The following is a 24,887-nucleotide window of genomic DNA, read 5'->3' as shown; positions in this document are numbered from 1 at the left end:
AATTGTTTGTATTAATGTTACTTGTTACAAAGTAATACAACACGGTTCTGTAATAGCAGCATTTGAAGTAATTCTAATGTCCTCATAAAACATAAAACTAGCATACTTTTTGGATTAAAAATATAAGAAGTGACTGACTTCTTTATGAAATTCATAAAAGAGTTTAAAGGCAAATGACAGAGTTTTGTGATAAAAAAGAGCCCTAAACAGGGCATTAGGAGATCCAGGTTTGTTTTTTTTGGTATTATTCTCAGATTTGCCTTGAAAAAGAAATAGAATCTCTTCATTTCTTGGGCCTCAGCCTACCTTTTTGGAACATAAAAAATTTAATTATCCTTAAATCTCTACCCTGTTCCATTCATTTCAGAAGTGTTTGTTATGGGCATTTTAAGCTTTTTCCACACTACATAACTTTAATAAATGAGATTTCTATGATGAATAATTGGAGTATTTAGAACCGAGAAGATGGAGTGTAGTAGAAGGAATATTAAAGGGATAATAAGGCCACTAGACATCAGATAATCATTTAACCTCCCTGAGCATCACTGTTTTTCATCCTTAAAATAAAGGGATTAGACAGATGATCACTAGGATGTCTTGTTTTCTCTCTGACAGTTAAGAAGGGGATCAGTAAACTCTCAAAGACTACCATGTTTATTCTAGATTCTGTGCTTGTCACAAGCACTCTTAACTCCTTCTGACTGAGAAACTGAAAGGTTATTGTTCATAAATATACATGTAAAGTCTTAGCGCGATAGACTTTACCCAGCAGTACAATGGCTGCCATGTAGAAAAACACAATTGTCTAGCTCTGTCTTATGACAGGAAATTCCCCTGTTTTGTGACCTAAGGTGTTCTGTTTTGGGTTACACTTGGAGACCCACTTTGTGTAGGAAATTTGGATCACCAGAACTGCCTAGCGTACCCCTGGAGATAACTAATCAGGGCAGTTCTCCCCCCACATCAACTCTACCTCATTCCTTTTCTTTTAGAGAAACCCCGATTGGTTGGGGGGGGTGGAAAACTTTAGAGGTGCTGGATTCCAGACTCATTTAAAACATCACTCTTTTCTAAAGAATGAATATCAATATCAGAGCAGGTAGAGACTGGGAACAAGAATGTGGATTTTTGTGCACTCCAGTGGCAACTTCAGGTGTTGTCTTGGTTGGTAAGACTGCCTTCCACTGGCCGCATTGTTGAGTGGGCACACAAGGGAGTCCTGGTAAAAGGCACTTCATCCTAAATGGCCCTAGTTCAAAATGTTTCCTATGGTATGAAAGCCAGTGAACCTAAACAGGGAACCAGGAGAGGGAATATGGTAACATTGGGAATTCTAGCTTTCTATGTCTACATTTAGTAAATGTGGAGTTACCTTTCTTTTTTGTAAATGTGAAAGCGGGTTTAACTTGTCTGAACTCTTACCCCAGGCCCAGGCATACCTCGGATTATAACTCTGATTGTGTATCTTCTTTGAACACATTCTCCAGGAAGCATTGAGTTAAGATAGAGATGGAATTTTAACTGGTCCATAATGTACCAAACTCTACCTGTTATCAGAATTATTTGTTGTGGACCCTGAGGTGGGCAGGTACACTGGGAAGAATGCAGTTGCACACATTTCCAGAAACAGTGTGAACAAGCACAGTGTTTGTGGGTGTGTGTATGTTCCCATGGGACCAGGTTCTGGATTGAATTTGCAGGTCCTGACTGAAGGGACCCCTATAGCACAAGGCAGCTCATATCCTAGAAGGAACCCGAGTCAGTAATAATGGTTGGCACATCATGTGGCTAAGCATGCTCATGACAGCAGCCAGGACTGCCACTCAGGAGAAATGACCGGTTTTCATTAAACCTCACCACCCAGCATCTCATACGTCAGGATGGGTAAGTGAGAAGCGCTTACACAGTAACTCCTTTTGTCACGTCTGTAGGGGATCAATGTGGCCTAGCAAGCTGTGAATCCAAAGCAGGGAGGGAGGAGGGGTTAAGTGGAGGGTAAGAGGAGAAAAGGAAGTGATTGCTGAGGGGAGTGGGGATGACTAATACTCTGATTTGAGAAGCTGTGTCAGAGCTGGCGGAGAATTTACTGTAGCGCTCTTCCATGTTTTCAGATGAGTCATGGCTGCTGCTGGGAGAAACTACCAGAATTTTCTCTTGAAAGTGACTGTTGGGTGGAAGCTTCTGTTAGCTTTACCTGAGAAATCTGCTTGGATAGTCTGGAGGAAAGATAAAATGAAGTGCCCTCTAGGGACCAGACTGTTAGTCCAGTGGAGCTCAGTTCACTTGGAGGCCCTGCCTAATACCTTGATTCGCTTATGGGGAATCTGGAGGAGATGCCACCAAAGTGTTCACAGAGTAACGACGTTTGTTCAGTGTGCCCTGTGTGCTGTGTGGACATGAACTGGGATGACTTAGTTGCCTCGGTGTGAGAGGTGAAGTGTTACTAGAGTTTTCCCCATTGCCTGAGCCTGCCCTACTCTTTGAGATATGCCAGAAGTTCATGTGGATGCAGCTCAGTGACAGAGGGGATTGATTGAGGGTTAATATGTGGCCACACATCACTAGCACCTTCTGCCCCTGGACCTCTGAAAGGGCATATTATTGAGACCTTTTGATATAAACAAATTGGCTGGTCTTGAAGAGTATAACAACAATTAATCATTTCCCGGTTGTATACCGCGCAGTCGCATGTGCGGTAGCTCGGTGAACGCTGGCCCTGGGGGATTTGTATTGGTATTTGTATTTGTATTGGTAAAAGGCAGGGCATTTTTTTTTTTCCATTTTTTTATTTTGAAATACAAAATAAAATAGAAAAGTTTCTCTGTTAGAACAAACCTATTTTCCTCTCTGTAAATTAAAAAAAATAACGTATCTTGGGACCCACTTTGAGACTATGCAAATATCTTGTTTCCCCTCAAACTTTGCCCATGGTTTTCTGTGCACGATTTCACCTGGAGACAAGGTATTTTTTTGTTATTCCATAACTTAACCCATTTATTATAGGCTAGCAGTGTTTCCAGTGGTGGAGCTTCTCCTGGTCTTTCAACTCCTTCAGTCTTCTCATGGCCGGCTTTACTGTGATGGCAGAGGTGGTGCTGTAGGTCCAGGCACTGTTGGCTACCGTTTTCACTCATGAACCACAATGCCAGATCCCCACAGCTTGTTTTTTCATCTTGGTTTTGCCACAGAAGGAGCACGTGTACTTGGCGTGCTGGCTTCTTTCAATCTTCTTCCGCCATTTTCCTGAGGGAGGCACCATAACAGGTCCCACACTTAGCCACGATTTGGACCTTCTTGATGCCTTCAGCTATGTCGCGGCAAACTAGGTCTGAGCCCAGAGAGCAGGGTATTTTCCACCAAGCAAAAATAGCATTCCTGGATGGGTGATGTGATGATAAAAGTATATCCTATCCTGTGTAGGAATTTCGAGTGTTTCTCCCGTAGACTGGTGCAGGCCATTAGCTTGGAGGGCTGATGATGGAGTACAGCATTACTACACTGGTGGGACGCTGCCCAAGTACAAATTGATGGACATACACCTTCTATTGAGAAGGACTGTTGGCTGTGCCAATGATGGTGGAAGCAAATGTTCTGGGGACAATGGCCAGGTATCCTGGAACCGCAGGCCAAAGAAACATTAGAAGACAAGACTTTTATCTGTGTTCTTTGTGGTTTTTATCTTTCTTTCAATACAGGCAAGTGCAATGCATTAAGAGTTATCTTCCCTGTGGTATAATGGTTGGGGTTGGCATGTGAAAGACTTGCGCTTTCTCCTCCCAGTGGAAAGCAGGTGGGCCCCTCTGGAGTGACACCCAGAAGCCAGTGTTGGTAACATCTGGTCTGCTGTAGATGGTGTGTATCTCAAGCTCAGTGGGGCCTTGAATTTCCTCAGCAGTCACTTTAAGTAACTGCCCATTATTGGATATGTTTGGTTTATGGGAAAGGGATATTTTTGTTAGAAAAGATGAAGGTTAGGGTTAGAACACTGTCTTACCAATAGATTTTTGATGTATGAAGCATTGCTTTAATATCTCGCAATATCTGCTAATTTATGTAATGAAGGATTTATTTGGTAGTTTGAAGAAATGGAGAATAAAGTTCACTTCGTTGAAGATTCACAGGATGAAATAATTTGCAAAACTGATTTAAAAGTTTTTAATTGATGTAGTCCCCAGGGTAACTGATCAATCTGAAAAAGAAACACATTTGCTTAGGAAAATCATCAATGTAATTAAATGCATGTGTTCATCCTTGTTAAAAGGTACAGGCAGTAAGAAAGTGGAGAAATAAAGTCAAATTTAAGTTTTATCAAGAAATGTGTGAAGAAGTGAGATCATGATTAACAACCTTTGTTAAAGATGCTCCCCAATAATTCTCTTGGTCAACTTTGGAAAACAGTTTGAACGTTTCTTACTGAGTTAAACATGCACTTACCAAATATGATCCAGGAATTACCAAGAAAAAGGAAAACATGTATCAATATTTACAAAGTGTTCAAGCAGCATTTGTAATAACACAAAACCCATTTACATTTTCACAGCAGTGAAAGAATAAAAGCCCATCCAGGACTTGAAAGAACAAAAATCAGCTCCGACTGAAAAAGAACAAAGCAGTCCTGCTGTTTCTCAGAATGGAAGACGTGCAGTAAAAGCCAGCAGGCTGGCGGGAGCACTATTCCTCCCAAGGTTGTGGAGCAGGAGTAAACTAGAGGCTACTGTTGCTTCCCCTGTGGTGCCCCCGCTCTGCACTACTCATCTTTTTCCTGGGGTATTCCGTTGCTAAATGGCCCCCATCTCCAATTTAATCCCTGCTTCTCCTAATCCTGCCTCAGAAACAGCATCTGCTTTAGGACGGGTCCACGCTGCTCTATAGACCATGCTCCGAATCCTTCAGATTCCCTCCTCTGATGGTGACAGACTACACACCTGTTCCTGTTGAGTTTAGCTGATTGAGTTTTAACACGAGCCCTAAAACTGGAAACCGTTTCATCGGTGGATGAATGGAGAGGCAAATTTGTGTTCTAGTCCCTTGATAGAATACAGCTGAGCATTAAAGAATGAACCACTGACTGCATGGATCAGTCTCAAGAGCCGTACATGAATAAAAGGAGCAAGACAAAAAGCCAAAGTAAATGGGTATTATTCCATTTATATGACTCTAGAAGCAGCGGAACAAATCTAGTGTGTGATGGAAATTTGATCAGTGGCTGCCTGGGACCAGGGTTGTGGAATCAGATCTCAACATGAGGAAAATTGCTTGGAAGAGGAGGCGAGCCACACTTAACGGTGGTGCTTACACAGTTGTTAAAAATGATCATCCCACAAGATGCGATTGTGTTGATTTTATTGTACGTTCACTGTGCCTTAATAAAGTCCAGCAGAAGAGTACGAAATGCCAAGGTGTTATGCCAGTGTTTGGAGTGAGTGACAAGGGATGGATTTAGCAGCTGCTCGAAACAGTTTCCCAGAGAGACCTGGAGTATAACCTCAGGTTTACCTTTTTATAACCCTGCTCTCTGGATGGTTTGGGGTTAATGTAATGCAGAGTGTTAATTGTTCCTGTTATCAGCATTATTTATTATAAATCCCCCGAATAGTGAGATAACAGCACTCAGAGGCATATGACATGGCACAGACTCCCAGAGCACTACCTACATGTCAAGCACTGAGTAGAAGAAGAGGTAAGGATTAGAGGGAGATGGAAGCTTCCTTGAGTCTGAAGTGGGGCCCGCCTGCACCGTCCTCTTTTTTCAGATGTGCCCCCTTGAAATGAAGGAGCCCAGAGCTCCCACCTGAGATACTCGAGCTCATTCATGCCTGCTTCGTGTTGCATAAAGTTGAGTAAACTGGTGCTAATAACTTATTATAGTCTTTCAGTCTTGTCACCGACCACATGACAATGAGTCAGTCAGTGGTTATGCGATGTACTGTGTGTTTAATCCTGGCAAACGTAAATTCTGTTCTCTTGTATAAAGTTACAATTTATTCTTTTCTCAGTTAAGCCTTCAGGTATAAGATGTTACGTTGATGGATCAGAAGAAATTGGAAATGACTTTAAACTAAAATGTGAACCAAAAGAAGGTTCACTTCCATTACAATATGAATGGCAGAAATTGTCCAGCTCCCAGAAACTGCCCGCCTTATGGTTACCAGGTACGGGTGATATTACAAGTTGTACTATATGCCATTGGTTTGGACTTAGATCTAGTAGTAGGGGTGTGTGTGTGTGTGTGTGTCTGTGTGTGTGTGTCTGTGTGTGTGTGCGTGTGTCTGTGTGTGTGTGTGTGTCTGTGTGCGTGTGTGTCTGCGTGTGTGTGTCTGTGCGTGTCTGTCTCTGTGTGTGTGTGTGTATAGAGAGAAATTCCCAGATACCTTCCCTTTTCTGTACAGAACAATCAAGAATCCATGAGAATTATTCAGTGTTTTACAATGTCAACTTACTATCATAATCATGTTAATGAAAATATTTTTATAATTTCACTGCTTAGGATATTATAGTTTCTTTGTTGTGTGTGTATATATATATATATATATATATTTTTTTTTTTTTTTTTTAAAGATTTTACTTATTTGACAGAGACAGCGAGAGAGGGAACACAAGCAGGGGGAGTGGGAGAGGGAGAAGCAGGCTTCCCGCGGAGCAGGGAGCCCGATGCGGGGCTCGATCCCAGGACCCTGGGATCAGGACCCGAGCCGAAGGCAGACGCCTAATGACTGAGCCACCCAGGCGCCCCTGTTGTATATTTTTTAATTGATAGTAATACTGATGGAAAATACGATCATAATATAGATATTGGCTTGGTTATAATAAGAGTAGGATCTTGAATGTTTTGCCTAGATTCATGTTGAAGTAGGATTTCTCTCCACCTCTTTCTTTTCTCAAACTAAGAGGCCAAACTATATGACCCCTTCTGACTTTTGTATGTTTCTTCCATCTGTGGGGATAAAATAGGTTTTGAAATCTTCCTGCTTCCCCAAAGAGCCTTTGTGGGATGGAATTTTTTGTTTTTGTCTTTTTAAGTAATCTCTGTGCACAGTGTGGGCCTCAAACTCCTCACCACCCTGAGATCAAGAGTTGGCATGTTCTACCAGTTGAGTCAGCCAGGTGCCCCACTATTTTTTAGAATCAGTGTGGCTCTGCTTCAGCTGAGACTGTACCTGGCTAAGGCAGTCGTGGGTACTCTCACTTGGGATACAAATGACCTGGAGGACAATTATAGTCGGTCCTTGAACAACACAGGTTTGAACTATGTAGGTCCATTGATACGTGGATTTCTTACAGAGAGTACTGTAAATATATTTTCCTAGTGATTTCCTTAGTAACATATAATACATAGAACATACAAAACGTGTGTTAATCGGCTGTTTATGTTATTGTACATACATTTCGGGGGCATGTGGGTGGCTCAGTCTGTTGAGCGTCAGACTCTTGATTTCAGTTCAGGTGGAGATCTCAGGGTCATGCGATGGAGCCCCGCTTCAGGCTCCAGGCTCAGTGCAGAGTCAGCTAGAGATTATCTCTCCTTGTGTCCTTCTGCCCTCCCAACTCACATGTGCACACTGTCTCTCTCAAAATAAATAATAAGATCTTTAAAAAAAATTACAGTTACATTTCGGGGGAGTCAAAAGTTATACCCTGATCTTTAACTGTGCAGGGGATCAGAATCCTTACACACCTGCCCACTCCCTGCCATTATTTAAGAGTCAACTGTGTCTGCATTCTGGAGACAAGCACATGTCTCCCTGGAAATTTGGAACTGTACCCAGCTTCAGTTTGTCTCACTTTTACCTGGATTGTCAAGTTTAATAGGGTTTGCCTTTACTAAAAACTTAGCAATACAATTTTATAAAGATAGGTTTTGCCACATACTCCCCCTTTTCTTCCCCATAGACATGAATTCACCTGTTATATCTGTAAAAAATGCCTCTACTGAGTACTCTGGGACCTACAGTTGTACAGTCACAAACAGAGTAGGCTCCGATCAATGCCAGCTACACCTGAATGTTGTTCCACGTAAGTACCTTCTTTCAGTCTGTTGTGATAACATCTGTTTCCGTCGTCTTCATACAGCTTCCTTTGGTTCAGTCAGCAAGTATGTACTGAGGGCAAAGGGATGCTAACTTTGGCAAAGCACTCTGGCTTGGTTATTAGCTATCCTAAGTCCTGGAAAGGGGGAAAAAATACTATATTAATAAAGACTTCATTATTGTAATGACATTAAGAAGGTAAGAGTTGTCAAATCGACTCTTGTATCATTAGAACATTCTTATATGCCAGCCAAGAAAGCTTTGAATATTAAAATGTTTTAGTCTGGTTTCATGATTTTTATGCTTGAAATAGATTATACAGTTCAGAAGAAAATTCTTTACAGTGGATTTTCCCACTGGACCAAAAACTAATTTGTCTCTTAAAGTTAATATATACAGTGAAATCAGTCCATCACTGTGTATCCTTAACCTTCAATATGACTAGATACAGATTTTTTTTTCTTTTACTATTAATTATTTTCTTATTAACATCTTATTCTAGCTTCAAATAGAGCTGGAACAATTGCAGGAGCTATTGTAGGAATTTTGCTTGCTCTAGTGCTCATTGGTCTTATCGTCTTTTGCTGTCGTAAAAAGCGCAGAGAAGAAAAATATGAAAAGGAAGTTCATCATGATATCAGGTAATTACGTGACACAAGAGTTGACTAAAATAAACTAAATGTATTATGTCTCTAAAGCATTAGTTCTCTTAATCATGTGAAGCATTTACCCCATTAGAACTGGATAAAAGCTGTAGCTCTTCCCCTCAATACATTTGAAAGCTTTTACTTTCAATTTCAGGTGTGCGGAATCAACCAACCTCCATTGTGCCCCGCCTCCAGCCCTGATTTTGAATCCTATTTTAAGAGCTACTGTAAAATGCTTATCTTAAGACTGTCTACCTTCTCCCAATAAAGTATAGGCATGAAGTTTTCAAAAAAAAAGGAGCAGATGTTGAGGTTTAGAATCAAGTGACATCAGTATATATAGAACTGTTATATGACAACAGTTATATAGAACTGTTGGTAATGTGATTTTATTTTTTAATATTCTAAACTAGTAGATCTTAACTAGAAGTGTGTGTTGCATTATAGAACTTTAAAAAATAACATGACTTAAATAACATCCAGGAAATAAATTGACATTTGGTAGGTCTGGCTTGGGGTCTGTGCACTTGTCTTTTTTTAAACTGCACCAGAGGTAACTCAGGTGAATATTCTTTGTCAGTGCTTGGTGTGGAAATTCTTAAGCCTGAATTCTCAGCTTTTGCAAATTTAAATCTGCTAAGCTTTCAGCTAAGGTCTTAGAGAAGTAATTTTCGTAACGAAAAAGTTTTTCTTTTTTTCTTTTTTTTTTTTTTGGTAGAAATATTTCTATAGGTGTTAGTGCCTTATCCACTATAATGTGTTGGCTGACTGTCACTATAGATTATCTTGATCAGTGATAGCACAGTATGAAGAAATTTAAGTTTGTTCCTTATAAGAACATTATAGAATCAGATTTTTGTAAAAATCACATTTTATTATGTATGAAGGTGTACACTCTGTAAATGATAGATTTGGGATGAATACACAGTTCATGACATTATGTAGCTTATTGCGATTGCTTTTTTGTGTGTCGCACACACTTTTATATACATATTTAAACAGAGGATCTTTCCTCACCCGTATCCATTTCTCATAGCTTACGTAATTGTAGGTTTTTAGAAGCTTGTTCTTTGAACTTGTGTTGGGATCTTTGCTTTCTAGGGAAGACGTGCCTCCTCCAAAGAGCCGTACATCCACTGCCAGGAGCTACATGGGCAGCAATCACTCATCCCTGGGCTCCATGTCTCCTTCCAATATGGAAGGATATTCCAAGACTCAATATAACCAAGTACCGAGTGAAGACTTTGAACGTGCTCCTCAGAGTCCGACTCTCCCACCTGCTAAGGTAGCTGCCCCTAATCTGAGTAGGATGGGAGCGGTGCCTGTGATGATTCCAGCACAGAGCAAGGACGGGTCTATAGTATAGAGCCTGCGTGCTTTCACCTCTGCTTTCTGTGGTTCTTTTCTCCTCTTCAAATAGGAAGACTGTTCCGTTCTAAATTCTGCTACCAGCCTCAAAATATATCAAGAAGTTAACCAGAAACTAAAAATTATACTTTAAAAAGTTTTGTTTGGCTACTGAAAGAGTAAAGGCATTGAAGTTACTAAAGACAGATTCACCAACTGAAAAAAGATTTCCTTTAAGAGATTGATATGATAGATTTCTGAATATCAATACTTAAGATAGAGCACTTTGAATATGAAATCCTAGGGAAGAAATTGGTGAACTTACATGCACCCTAAGTTGATACTTGAATCATGTGAAAGTGGTACTCCCTATTTTCTACCATTATTTTTAGGTTGTCTTTCTCAATTTATGATCCAGTGTCCCCTCCAAATTGGTAAAGAAACATTCATGGCAAAAATACTTACGACACATCTGTGTTTGTTCTTTTTATAGCTTCTTTGGAAGCTCATTTAAATATGAGTTTGAAATCTCTCTAATAACATAGAAAACACTACAGGGTTCTAGAAATTACTAGTTTTACTTCCGAATCATTCATAAACCTTGTCTATGAAATGATTTCTAACTATTTAATTGATAGACTGCTATAGGCAACAGGGACATAGTAAGGTCTTTTATATCCTAAAATAAAAGAGCATCTCTCTGATTCATTTAGAACATTTGCTGCCAGCTACATACAGCAATGATACTAGTTAGTGGTGCAGTAGTGAATATGGGTTTTGTTGATGAGTGGTCTGATGCCTTGAGGCCCATGGCCATCTTCAGAACAATGACCAGTCAGAACAAGGATGGAATATTTTGCAGTTCCCAACTAAATACTAGCCCTTGAGGTGATATTTTTCTAGTAAGAAAAATTATAATTCACTTATTATTTGACAGTTACAGTTTGAAATTCCCCGATTATTGGTTCCAAATTTAAAAACATTTTTCCCTAGTTGGTTCAGTGTTTTGGGGGGGGGGGGGTTGTGTTGGTGTTGCATAATATATGTTCTAGAAACATGTAATCCTAAATTTACCCACTTGAATGCAGTTCCTGGAGGATATTTTCTTCATAGACTCGAATGATGAAATACATTTTCAGCTAGTAGGTGTCCTCCATCGATTCTGTATCTCAGACTTGGGAAGGATGTGTAGCTGCTGTCGTACGGCCAACATGTCCGTGTATAGTTGCAGAAAAGCAAGACGAGCTTTGAAAAGAGTGAGTCTTAGTTTTGTGGAAGTGATTTATTCTTTAAAAAAAAAAAAAAAAAAGGAAGAAATGAAAGGAAAAGGAGTAGAAGGTATACTCCTAACTGCCAAATGTGTTAAATACTGTTGTAGTAGAAGAAAGTGAGTTTATTGTATTTCCCTTAAGATTGTGAGGGAGTGTGGATATAGTAAAATGAGCCAACGGTTTCTTTATAGTAAATAAGGTTTGCAATAAATTATTTCACTAGCTCTAAAACCTTTTCCCTAGATTTTGGTAGGGAGTTGGTTTCTGTTGATCTCTTTGGGTGCTGTGGTGGTAAATGCTACATTATAAATTAATGTTCGTATGAATTTGAGATTAGACAGTATTGTGTATACTTTTTAATGCTGAACTTAAGCTGAATGTCTGTGTAATGGATTAGTGTATAGTTTTATATATTTGGAAGCGTTTTTTAGTAGGTTTTTAACCCTATATAATATTGCTTTTATACTTGTGTTAACATTTTCATCTGTGCCTTTGGGTAATTTTAATTTTTATTATGAATTTCTGGTGCCTATGAGCTAGCTATCACCTGAAAGGTGCTTAGAGGTGAAGGTACTGTTCCTAAAAACACATCACTGTGACACCTTTTCTTTTCATACTTTGACTCTTGCCTCCACTTCCCTGTTCTTTTTGGTAGCAACTTAACCGATTGTGTTATTCATAAAGATTTTAAAATTTCAACATCCCCAGCACTGTGTTTATGATTTTATATCAGTAGCTAATTTTGAGTGCCAGATGTTTGGCCTCTTTTATATGATAAAATTTATAAGATAGTATAAGAATAAATAACAGATCACAAACTTAAATAATGAAAGCATTTGGTCCTTCCCACCCCTAGTTTTCGTACAGTGAAGATGACGCTGCAGTCTAAGTAGGAACTACGGTAAAAGGTGGACATGTCCTCCTCCTCTCTAGTCTAGGATCTGACTCTGAGTAATCAGACTCTCTCCCAGAAGCGCTTCCAGCTCCATACCGCTTACAGCCTGAGAACGCAGCTCGTAAAACATCACTTGTGTGACCTGAGAAGACCAGCTGGGTGGGATTAAGTTTCGAGGACAGAGTTCAGTTTTAGACTTACTTCTCCAGCTGTTCCCATTGTAAATTTCAGCTGATCCCGCAGTCAGGTCAGTCAGGTACTGATAACTTCCCAAGTAATTCTCCGTGACAATTCAGTTGAACTAGAAATATTTGTTCTAGAATGACTGTTAGTAATCATCAAGCAATTCAACCAAAACTGGTTATTCAATCCTTACCATGAGAAAGCCAAACCGGGCCACTCCAGAACGGCCCTGCATCTTTGAGGAGAATCCATTTGATTCTACTTGACATCTGAGACACTTGACACCATCTTGTTTTGAGTTACACAGGATCGTTTGAAAAGAAATGATACTGGAGAGTATGAGTTCTGTGCTTGGAATATGTAGTTCACTGGTGTTCTTTTTCTTATTGGCAGTCTTACCAGTATTCCCCTCTTCGAGAACCCCCAAAATTTCTTATCACAGTTACGCTGACCAGTTTATTCAGGCAAATAACTATGCCATGGAGTGGTTACAATGGAAACACAGCCTGTGTGTGTCTTGGGAGGAGTTCATTGAAGAAATGCAATTAGATTTATGGATATGAAGAAATACCTGATTTTGTTAAAATGACAATTTTTAAGATTGAGTTCTGGAAATTTGGAGCAAGTGAAGGGGCAAGTAAACATTTTGATTAAGTGTAGAAAGAACTCATTGCATGAAGTTGGATATCCAATTCTGTAATGTATGGCTTCTTAAAATAACTATTCTGTCTTTTTGTGTGCGTGCGGCATGTAAATTTGAAGTTTTCTGAATGTTTAAGGTTTATTTCTAATCATCTCCACAGTGTTTCGGGCTGTCGGATGCCTTATTCCAGTGTGAACAGAAAAAACAAACATTTTATGTGGTTAATGCTTTGATGTGTCACGTTAAGGAGTAGTTTGTAGAAAATGTTGGCACAACTTTAACTTTTTAGTGGCTTGTGACATTATATATATGTACATATACCTTTGTAATATTCTTGTGTTTGGTAGTATAAATGTTCTGGGCAAGTTTTAATATTTCCAATGCCTTTAGATAGTCTTGCAATAGAGGCAACACATTCTGCAGGTGGAGTTTTTACTCGTTTGCCTATTTTGACACTAAAAAAGGTCCATAACTGAGCACAAATTCTACAATGTTACAGAAGTAAGGAAAAATAATAAATAAACTTGTGACTTGTGGTTCTGTTTAACTTATAGATGGTAACATCAAATAATTTCGTCATCTAGTCTCTTACTATTATTTAAAATCAAGTTTTAAAAAAATACCCTGTTTTGTAATTTTAAAAGTATGGTATATAACGGTTGGATTTGGTCATGAACACTAAAAGCTCCAATCAAGGAAGAACTCTGTTTTCTGCTAATTTAATGACATAAGTTTTAAGAGAACCACAATTTATTCACTTATTCTCATTCCTAACTGTGAACTTTTGTGATAAATACACTTGTACTACTGAGAAAAAATATTTTGACACTTCACATATGCAAGTAGAGAATTGATAAGTGTCAGTTTCAAAAATGATTTTGTATTTAAAGTTTCTGGCTTACGTATCCAATGGTGCAGATTTTGAAATTTGTAAGAACAAATTTGTTTATAAAAAAACCAAAAACTTGCTCTAGTTTTGTGACCTTGTGTACTTTTGAAATAAAATCAAGAAAGCAGTTTTCTGCCTCATGGTGTGGCTTCATTGTGCCTTTTTAAAAATGACTACTTAATAAAACTTCAGTATACTATTCCTCAGGGTTTCCTTTTTTCCTCCCCCCCTTTGCACCCCTTGTTAAACAGAATAAAGATCAAACTATCACACATCAGTGAAAACATGTCAGACATACATACATTTCCCCACTCCTGTGCATTTATATGACACCAAATAACATAATATTTGGGGTTGAAGCCTCCAAAAGTTTTGCGATCAGTTCACAATTTATAGCATAAACTCAAATCTGAGTTCTTGAAGAATAGCATTGAATACATAAACACCTAGTTATGGTTTAAAGCTGTTTTCGTTGATTCTAAACAATGATTTCAGAAAAGAACAGTGAGGTCGTAATACTTTTGTAAGAAGACATTTTTAGGAATGTTTTGTTAGAATCGAGTTTTTCAGTCTTAGCATTTTTAGCAGCATTTGGGCTGGATAATCCTTTGCTGTGAGGGACTGCCCTCTGCACTGTAGCATGTTGAGTGCATCCCTGGCCTCTTTCTTCCTCCCCAAGATGTGACAGTCAAAAATGTCTCCAAACGTTGCCACATGTCCACCTGGGTGGGGGGCAAAATTACTCCAGTTGAGAACCACTAATTTATACTAAGGTGAAATTTTCTACTCAGAGATTAAGAGGGATAGGCCTTATAATCAAACGTGTCTAAATTCTGCTTATTACTAATTGCTTTCCTTAGCTTCACTTTCCTGGTGTTTAAAATGGGGAGAAAAATTATACATCCTGGGGGATGCTGGATGGTTCTAAAGAGAGAATTGATATAATGAAAATTCTGTGCATTTGTCCCTGAGAGCTGGGATGCTGATCGTGGTACACAGATTTTCAAAGAATCAAGATTACAATAAAATATGCCGAGTGAAACTACTGAGTATAACTTAATGCCTTTAATGCCTTTAATTTAGACCATATTTTAACCTTGTAGCTCTTTATAAAGGTCAGGTCATATTTCTGGTTAATAGGTACCAAATGGCAAAACTGATGAAACTGAGATAAAATTGAATATAAAGTAATTTGTTTTTGAATAAAAATGGTCTATAGCTTTTAAGCCTAAGGCATAATCAAATGTAATTTCTAAATGCAATAAAGGCAACAGTGAAAAGATCATGAAGCCAGTCCTAGGAACCCAAATCAGTTTTTCGTGCTGGTATTTCTGAAATCTAAATCAAGTGTGATGTGTTGTTTTGTTACTTAAGTGATTTTTCTAAATTTGATAACTATTTATAGAAAAAGTTGTTGCAGGAAAAAATTCCAGAGTTAATGAAGAACCAAGAAATAAATTTCAAGATAAGGTCCTTGATCTATCAGTTTGCTTCTCGTTTCACTACAGAACTGTGAAAATTCTAACTAATGGAGATTGAGAAAGGGGGGAGAAGATGCAGGAAATTAGAAGTAAAAACATTGCCAGTCTCCAACAAAGTAGTTGAAACCATCATGATCTTGACTCTCTTCCCCTGCGTCCTTGTCCCCTAATCCACTAAGTGATAGTGGATTGGTTGTCTTAAGATGTAAATATGATCAGATTAAAAACCAGATCATCTTAACCTGATATAAAAGAGCTTTCCAGGTCCATTCCACGTCTCTACGGTTTATTTTCTCCACACCTCCAGGTGCATCTTTATGCAGTAGCCATGTTCAATAGCTAAGGGGCCATGGTTTCATACCTTTGTGAGTGTGCAGTTTCTTAAGCCAGAGAACAGTCCTGCCTTGCTTACCTGGCCTGCAAGTGTAAGTTGAGTCATTTTTCCTGATTTGCACCCCTCCCCTCACTTACAAGATAGATTAGGGGTGCATCTGGGCCCTCAACATTGCCAGTACAAGTCTTTTAGGGCCCAAATCCTTTGCGTTCCAATTGTTTAACCTGCTTAATATGCCCTTTTACAAGTTTGAAGTGGATTTATTCACCTCTGTCCTCTGCCTAACTCTGACTTGCATATTGCTCAGTAAATGCTGAGTGAGTTTTCAGAAAGGAGACTGTGAGCACTGGGGGCAAGTGTGCATTGATTTGGTATGTGTCCTATGTTCTCCAAGACAGCTGCCCTGGTCGCTTCCAAAAAGACTGTCCAGAGAAAAAGGGTGAGTGGGTATGTGTGGGGAGAGGAAAGTGCACGTGGCTTAAAAGGTTAACTTGCACAGGGGTGCCTGGGTGGCTCAGTCGGTTAAGCGTCAGACTCTTGGTTTCGGCTCAGGTCATAATCTCACAGCCGTCATGGGATCGAGCCCTGTGTCCAGCTCTGCGTCCAGCTCTGCGCTCCGTGCAGAGTCTGCTTCAGATTCTTTTTCTCCCACTCGCACACTTTAAGAAATAAAATCTTAAAAAAAAAAAAGTTGCACAAATACAGAAGGGGGTGACCTGATCGAATAGGAGCAAACACAAGAACAAACCTAATTATTATAAAAAACTGGAGAAGTGTAGAAGCATTTTAGAAGTAAACTTGTAAAACCCTCCTGAGAAGAGATGCTGCTGAGTGGTCTGGAGTGAAGTTAGTGACTGTTTTCTCTCCAGGGTTATTTTGATAACTACGTATGGGAACCTCTGAATTGTTAGGAAACCCTTTGCAGATGACTGGTTTCCATGCTAAGTCATTAATGGTGGTATATTTTTTTCTCGGACTTCACAAACTTCCAGAAATATTTTGAGTACACCTTTAGAGAGGCCAAAAAACGTACAGGCTTAAATATCATTGCCTACTTGTGGTATACTAATATTTCTTATCAGAATTTAGGGAGACCTTCTTAGATAACTAAAATACCATTTCTTAGAAGATTTTAATTTCCGAAAAAAAAGAAGTCAACTGTTTTCAAGTCTTTTAAAATAGCCTTCTGAAATGACTAGTCATTTATTATTAATTTCTATGTATAATTGTATTAGTTAGCTAGGGCTGCCATGACAAAGTACCACAAACTGGGTGGCTTAAATAAATTTACTGTCTCATGTCCTGGATGCTAGATGTCTGAGATTTAGGTGTTGGCAAAATTGGCCCCTTCAGATTGCTGTCAGGGGAGGATCTGCCCAGGTTGCTCTCCTTGGTTTGTAGGTGGCTGTCTTCTCTTTGTGTCTCTTTAGATCCCCGTTCCTTGACAGGTATCTCTTTCTGTGTCCTAACTTTGCTTTTTTATAAGGACACCAGTGCCACTAGATTCAGGCCCACCCTGATGACCGAATTTTAACTAATTGTAATGACAAGGATCTATTTGCCAAATAAGGTTATATTCTGGGGTACTGGGGATTAGGACTGCAACCTAGGTTTGGGGGCACACAATTCAACCCATGTCAGTAATGATGATTGGAAATTATGAAGAAGAACTAATAAAATAGTGAAAGTTGGCATGGAACACATGCCCAGAGGGTTTCTTTGCTTAATTTTTAGTGGAAAATAAAAATATCAGCCCCTAAATAACTATGCCAGCACAGTTATTTAATGGTGTCCGTCTCCCCCATCACCTCCCCCAGAAGTGTACTATCTTTATTTCAAATATGGAGTGACCATATGTGCTGTTAACCTCATATCTGTTTTTCAAGTGAAAAAGGAGTTGATGATGTGGTTATGGATTTGTCTTGTCTTACGAATCTTGCTGACAAGATGAAGCTGTTTTTCTGGGGAAATAGTTTTTAACCCCAGGAGGACATGAAGAGGTGATATGGACCACTTCAGGAAGAAAAAAAAAAAAAAAATCCACCTGATTGTGGAAGCAGATAGATGGCCATTGCTTTACCATCACCTATGATCTAGACAAGAGTTGATTAAAACTCTCCATTTCTAGGTTAATTTTCGTAAAGCATTTAGGCTCACTCTCTTGCTCAAAAGCTTTCCAGGACAACCTCTAACTTAAAAGGTCAAACTCCAGCCTGATTTTAGACTTTCACAACTGGCCTTTCGCTACCACACTTCTGTGCTTACACTTGCATATACATGTTTCGTTTTTTAAATAAAGTTTTATATGAAATTTTTAATTTAACAAATCCTCTCAGGTTATTCTGTATCTCTTCTCTTTCATGTTATCTACCTACCTAAAACCTTTGTCTTCAAAACTATATGTTGCGTCATAGTGATACACTGTAACTTAACCAGTCTCCAACTGAGGACCATTTAAATTGATACCATCCTTTTGATATAATGAATAAAATTACAAGCAGTAGATTTGCATGTACGTTGTTCTGCATATGTATAACTATATCCTTAAGGTAAATGTCTAGAGAAGGAGGTGCTGCGTAAAGAATATTCTGATAGCTATCATTAAAATAGCTTCTTGTTAACAGCAGCTTATGCTTGCAATGGATCAGAGTGCTTATCTCGCCCCAAATCCTCACCTGTACTCTTAATCCAACTTTTTGATCTTTCTTGATTTCTGAGAAGAAAATTATCTCATGGGTTAAAATTCTATTTCTGTTTATTCACTTGATTATCTTCCTGTGTTTAAAAGCCCTCTGTACTTTTGAGAACTGTGTTCATACGCTTTGCTCATTTTTCTTCTGTATTACTATTTTGCTAATTCGGAGGAGCTCTTAAATATTAATAAAATTAGCCCTTTGTGATATGAAATGAATTTTTTTTTCCAGGTTACCCTTTCTCTTTCACTGTTTATGGTCTTACCCTTTTCTGATCATGTAATCCTAACCCTTCCTAAGCCATCCTCCTGGTTCAACCCGACTTCTCCCTAAGCTGAATGTCACTTGCCTTTCCACGTTTGTCTCCTCTCCTTAAGCAGATGTCAGGCCTTTCAAAGGTGGGACATCTTTACATCCAAATGATCAACACAGAGATTCTCAGTAGTCTCTGTTGCTGATGGTAATTGCAGCACTCTGGCTGTTTGCACGTCAAGTCATAGCCACACATACCCCATCACAGTGTGCTTCTTCTCAGGTTGTCTGTGGTTTCTTCAGGTTGCTGGTGTTTGGGCTCATAGCAGTTGCCTGGAGTCAGTACAGAACTACGTTAAGAAAATGAGTTATCTTGCCCTTGGACAGAAGAGTTGTCTAGGTCCCCTGTTAGGTCAGCTGTCACACACTATTCCAAGTTGAATGTTGGCTACGGGCACCGTGCTCTCGATGTTGCTAGGTAGGACATCTTCCCTCGCGTAGTCCCGGAGCTGTCAACAGCGAGAACATTTCTAGGGAACGGTAGAATGACCTTGCAATTTTTTTTTTTTTTTTTTTAAGATTTATTCATTTGAGAGAGAGAGGGCACGAGGGCGGGGAGAGTAGAGGGAGCAGGAAGCCCGATGCAGGGCTCGAGCTCTCAACCCTGAGCTCGCGACCTGAGCCGAAATCGAGAGTCGACCCTTAAGCAGTCTGAGCCACCCAGGCGCCCCTGACCTTGCGATTCTAAGAGGAGAGTGTGATGCAGAAGATGACTGAGTTGGAGCCTGTTGGAAAGTCACAGTCCTCTGACGTTTAGCCTCCACTAGTTGTGATCTAACAAGGAGGGGACCTTTTATGTGTTCACAGAAACAACAGAACACGAAGTAAAATAATTACATGGAATGTAATCTGTTCAGCCAACTTAAAGATTCTATATGCTATGCCCAGGACAAGGTAAAGATACACTGGATGGTAGCCAATAGGGCTGTTACCAAGTTTATGTAGGTTTGATTTAAACTTTTTGCAATATGGGCAAAAGATTTGTGATTTAGTTAAGAAAATTGACATGGCAGTTTAAGTTTTATAAAAACAAAACAACCCAAAATATCCATAGGCTAGTTCAGTACCATTTTATGAAAAAATCAAGATTCAGAAAGGTTTCAATCCCCCCCCAGGCCACATAGTTGGGAACAAAATTCAGGGTTCCTGACTCCTGAACTGGTATTTTTCTAAGGACTTCCAGTTCTTGGCAGTCTGGGCCCCGTGAGAACCGTATGAAAGGAAAGAAAAATGGAATTTAGAGTGTGTGGCTCTCTCTCATCTCTCACTGCTCGCAGCAACACCAACCAGGCAGAAGGCCAGTGGAAAAGAGCCGACTCTGGCCTAACGAGGGCTCTCTGTCCCTTCCTAAACACGGCCACCAGTGTCCAGGGCACCCTGAGCATTGACAGCTCACTCTTCTCCCAGATGGAATGATGCTCCCACTGGGGGTTATGACTAGAGTGCATGTTGTTTGGTACCAAGCCCATTTATGCTGTTAACATTGCTGATTACATAGTTTAAGTAAATTGTACATATCAGCTGTACTAGATACAGTGAAGACAACTTATTTAAGGAAATGATTCTGCTGGCACATAGCTCCAAAATATGTTTTCATTCAGCTACAAAGAAACTAGATTTTAAATTAGGATCAGTATATTATGGATGTAGGTTATGGGAAAAAGAAAACACAACTCCTAGCAATAGACCCATATATTTTTTTAAAATTTTATTTATTTGAGAGAGGGAGAGAGAGCATGAGTGGGGGGGGTGGAAGGGGGGCAGAGGCAGAGGGAGAAGTAGGCTCCCCACTCAGCAGGGAGCCTGAGGGGGGCCTTGATCCCAGGACTCTGGGATCATGACCTGAGTGGAAGGCAGACGCTTAACTGCCCCGCAGTGGACCCATATTCTAAGAAAAATTCCTAACTACATAAATGACTGAAAGTATATTGATACATTTTAAACATTTATAATGTTTAAATTATATAAGGGATACATCATTTTAAATGGTTTTCCACTTAAAACTTTTTTGATTGGCACTCCTAATTATGTCAGGGGAGAGGGATTTTGTTGTAAATCTGTGTGCCAAATCCCTGTTAGATCCTGTATTTTAACTTCTTGTGTATTCCCTCCCAGATTTCACAGTCTGTTAAGCATCACAAATGGTATCTTCAAAATTATTTACCAAAGGATCTTACTAGCTATCAATATCAGATTTTAAATATAGTCTCTTGGGGCGCCTGGGTGGCTCAGTTGGTTAAGCGACTGCCTTCGGCTCAGGTCATGATCCTGGAGTCCCGGGATCGAGTCCCGCATCGGGCTCCCTGCTCAGCAGGGAGTCTGCTTCTCCCTCTGACCCTCCCCCCTCTCATGTACTCGCTCTCTCTCATTCTCTCTCTCAAATAAATAAATAAAATCTTTAAAAAAAAAAAAAAAAAAAAAAAAAAAAAAAAAAATAAATATAGTCTCTTATCATTGGGAAACATGAAATAGATTCACTTAGGTGACAAAACTAAATTTCACATTTTTCATGTTCCAGTCATTTTAGACAAATCTCAAATTTTTAAATACTTTCATTTTAATCAGTAAATTTAATTTCACTTCTTTAGAAGTAGTGTTTGATTCATGATTTATAAGATGCAAAAACATTTTTTCTATCGAATTTAGTGAAACAATCACATTGGCTTATTACTTATTAATTTAACTCTAAAAAATAATTATTTACACATTTCCTATATGAATTCAAAAAGTTGGCAGTTCTGGTACATGATCAACTTGTCCTTTTTTTTTCCCCCCCTAAATTAAGCTCTAGGCCCAAGGTGGGTTGAACTCAGCACCCGGAGATCAAGAGTCACAGGATCCAACTGAGCCAGCCAGGCGCCCTTCAACTTGTCCATTTATTTCTAAACTTGAAAGGAATACTCCCCTACACCCAATGCCACTCCAACAAAGGTGGTATATATTTAGGGGCACCTGGGTGGCTCAGTCGTTAAGCGTCTGCCTTCGGCTCAGGTCATGATCCCAGGGTCCTGGGATCGAGTCCCGCATCAGGCTCCCTGCTCCATGGGAGCCTGCTTCTCCCTCTCCCACTCCCTCTGCTTGTGTTCCTTCTCTCGCTGTGTCTCTGTCAAATAAATAAATAAAATCTTTAAAAAAAAAAAAAAAAAGAAAGGAATACTTCCCTACACCCAATGCCACTCCAACAAAGGTGGTATATATTTAGATATATGACTGAAGACATTTCCAAAAGAGATTTGTAGCTTAATATTTAATGATAAAGATCGGTTGAGTCACATACATATGAATACCATGAAACTGCTAAAAATCATGTTTTAGAAAAAAAGAAAATAGACATAAGAAAATGTTTCACATTTTCAAATTGTGTGACCATAAAATGAATATGTTTCATAATACAACAGTATAGGAGCATATAAAGTAAAAGCTCCTTTTTTTTTTTTAAAGATTTTATTTATTTATATGACAGAGAGACACAGTGAGAGAGGGAACACAAGCAGGGGGAGTGGGAGAGGGAGAAGCAGGCTTCCCGCCGTGCAGGGAGCCTGATGTGGGGCTTGATCCCAGGACCCTGGGACCATGACCTGAGCCAAAGGCAGACGCTTAACTACTGAGCCACCCAGGTGCCCCAAAACCTCCTCCTTTTAAACATCCCCATCTAATAAAATATTAACAGTGGTTATCTCTGCTCGAGGTGATTAATGATCTTTCTCTGTGCTTTTAGGTATTTTTTTTCCTAAATGTATATTACTTTTGTTAACAGAAAAATAATTCTAATAAAGAAATGTGTAAGTATGGCATACTTAGAATTCCCCATTACCAATGACAATTCTACATGTAGATCCATAGGAAAAGCAATGGTTTAACTTAAAAAAAATCAAAAACTTTAAAAACTTAAAAACTAAAAAAAATTTTAATAAAAACTGTAGCCACTAGTGCTTTTCATGGAAAAGGGAGATTAACTACAAATACAGCCTTCCACTTTTAAGTTGGAAAAAGAATATCTGATGCCCTCTTGTGGCCAATAATTTTAATAAGGTAGTTTATTCTTTTTCATTCAAATCCGTCTACATCAAGAGAATAACACCAAAATATCTATTCTATTCCTTTCTAAATGACAAAAAATGCTCACCTACTATTCCTAACAGTTTAGTCTATCTTCCCAACATGTGTCCTGGAGTTAAACACTCAGGATTTGAAGCCCTGATAATTTAGGTCACCTGGGGCAACTTACTTGAATATTCTCGAGTTTCCTCGTGTAAGATGAGAATAGTAAAACATACATAGGTTTATCTTAGAATGAAAGGGACTTACAAGGTAGTACCTGTCCCACAATATGGTGAACATCTTCTTACATGAGTAGACTCAAATCATTCTTTTACTGGTCTCATGTTCTTACATAGTATGAATGAGTTATCTTTTATTATGGCAAATAATGCTTTATCAGTTGTACATTTTTATACATTTGCAAAAGTAGTTCCATAGGTTATCTTCTAGGTATACAGAATTTGAATTATGGGGTTAAGAGAATATATGCATTAAAAAACATTGTTAAATTGTCTTTTACAAAGATTGCAAACCACGATCTTTCCAATGTTTGTCAATTTGTTAGGTGAAAAATGGTTATTTCATGGCTTCAACTTATATTTCCCTTGTCATTAATGTGCCATTAACACACTTCTGCTTTTAGCCATTTGCATCTTTTTATATTTATTTAGCTCTGCTAAATAATTGTATATAGAAACTTTTCATATTCTCAGAATAGTAATTCATTTTCTTTTAAACATGGTGTGGAAATTTTCTCTTTGGAGTTTCTTTTAACTTTATGATGCCTTTGATATGCAGCTTACTTTTTAATTCCAAACCACCAATGTTCCTGTTAAAATTGGGAAAAGTTTCCTAAGCTAAAGTTAGTAAATATCTCCCTTCATATTTTCTATCAGTACTTTTAGTTTCATAATTAACATTTTATCTTTAATCTATCTGGAATATATTTTTATAGCTTAGGGTAGGAATTTAATTTAAAAAAAAAATGCATACAGGGATGCCTGTCTGGCTCAGTTGGAGAAGCATGTGACTCTTGATCCTGGAGTCGTGAGTTTGAGCCCCATAATGGGTGTAGAGATTATTTAAAAAAATAAACTTTGGGACGCCTGGGCGGCTCAAGTTGGTTAATTTTTTTTTTTTTTTAAAGATTTTTATTTATTTGAGAGAGAGAGCACATGAGAGGGGGGAGGGTCAGAGGGAGAAGCAGACTCCCTGCCGAGCAGGGAGCCCGATGCGGGACTCGATCCAGGGACTCCAGGATCATGACCTGAGCCGAAGGCAGTCGCTTAACCAACTGAGCCACCCAGGCGCCCTCAAGTTGGTTAATTGTCTGCCGTTACTCAGGTCGCGATCCCGGGATCCTAAGATGGAGCCCTGCGTTGGGCTCCCTGCCCCGCCAGGAGTCTGCTTATCCCTCTCCCTCTGCCCTGCTCGTGTTCTCTCTCTCTCAAATAAATAAAAAAATAAACTTTAACTTCAAAAAAAAATTAAAAATGCATACTCAAATAGTTCACTATTAATTTTTTTATTAGTGAATTATTTTCAATTTGAAAAGTCACATTCACCATACATTAAACTTTTGTTTCTGGTTGTGCACTTGTAATTCTGTTTCATTGTTCATTGTTCAGTCCTATTTTACACTTTTGAGTATATATTGAGAAATCATGTAAAAGGAAGAATACTCCCTGTCCTTTGTTCTTTAAAAATAATTCTTGGTTATTTTTGAGAATTATTCTACCATGTAAACTTTTTAAAATCAGGGTTTCATGTTCCATTACAATTTTATCAGAATTTTAATTATGATTTGTATTGACTTTACGTATTAACTTGAAAAGTGAAGTTTCCACAGTGTTGAGTCAATCTAGAAATACGGCATATTCTTCTAGTTGGTTCTTTTTCTTTTTGTAAATTTTTATAAATTTTTCTCCATTTGACTCACTCCTTTCTGTTGTTAGTTTATTTCCAGGTATTTAGTACTCTTTCTTAGTATTAGGGGTTCTCTCCCATAAAGCACTATTTAAAATTTTTCTTATGAAATTAATATTTACATATAACTGGGAACAATGGAGTAAAAGTATATAATACTATCACTCTATTATAAGCGTTTATTATTTTGGAATATTT

At 38.7% G+C, this 24,887-nt stretch overlaps 1 protein-coding gene and 1 pseudogene across 3 annotated transcripts in view; one reads left to right on the top strand and one right to left on the bottom strand.

The window, feature by feature from the left end:
* Positions 1 to 24,887, top strand: part of CXADR (CXADR cell adhesion molecule) — a 55,840-nt gene that overhangs the window by 26,884 nt on the left and 4,069 nt on the right. Inside the window, exons 4-8 of one of the 3 annotated variants that reach the window (XM_078057301.1) lie at positions 5,997 to 6,152; positions 7,891 to 8,013; positions 8,530 to 8,668; positions 9,776 to 9,959; positions 12,149 to 14,029. In XM_078057301.1, coding sequence (XP_077913427.1) covers positions 5,997 to 6,152; positions 7,891 to 8,013; positions 8,530 to 8,668; positions 9,776 to 9,959; positions 12,149 to 12,181 — 635 coding nt within the window. In that variant the 3' untranslated portion in view covers positions 12,182 to 14,029. Of the gene's footprint in view, positions 1 to 5,996; positions 6,153 to 7,890; positions 8,014 to 8,529; positions 8,669 to 9,775; positions 14,030 to 24,887 lie in introns of those variants that run through there. The other 2 variants (XM_036091694.2, XM_036091693.2) reach the window with 2 other exon arrangements.
* On the bottom strand, positions 36 to 4,877 carry LOC144380148 (large ribosomal subunit protein eL43 pseudogene; annotated as a pseudogene).

Source organism: Halichoerus grypus, chromosome 1, assembly GCF_964656455.1.
Source record: "Halichoerus grypus chromosome 1, mHalGry1.hap1.1, whole genome shotgun sequence".
NCBI classification, from domain to species: Eukaryota; Metazoa; Chordata; class Mammalia; order Carnivora; family Phocidae; genus Halichoerus; species Halichoerus grypus.
The sequence above is the reverse complement of the archived record's forward strand: the minus strand, read 5'-3'. Positions and strand labels throughout refer to the sequence as shown.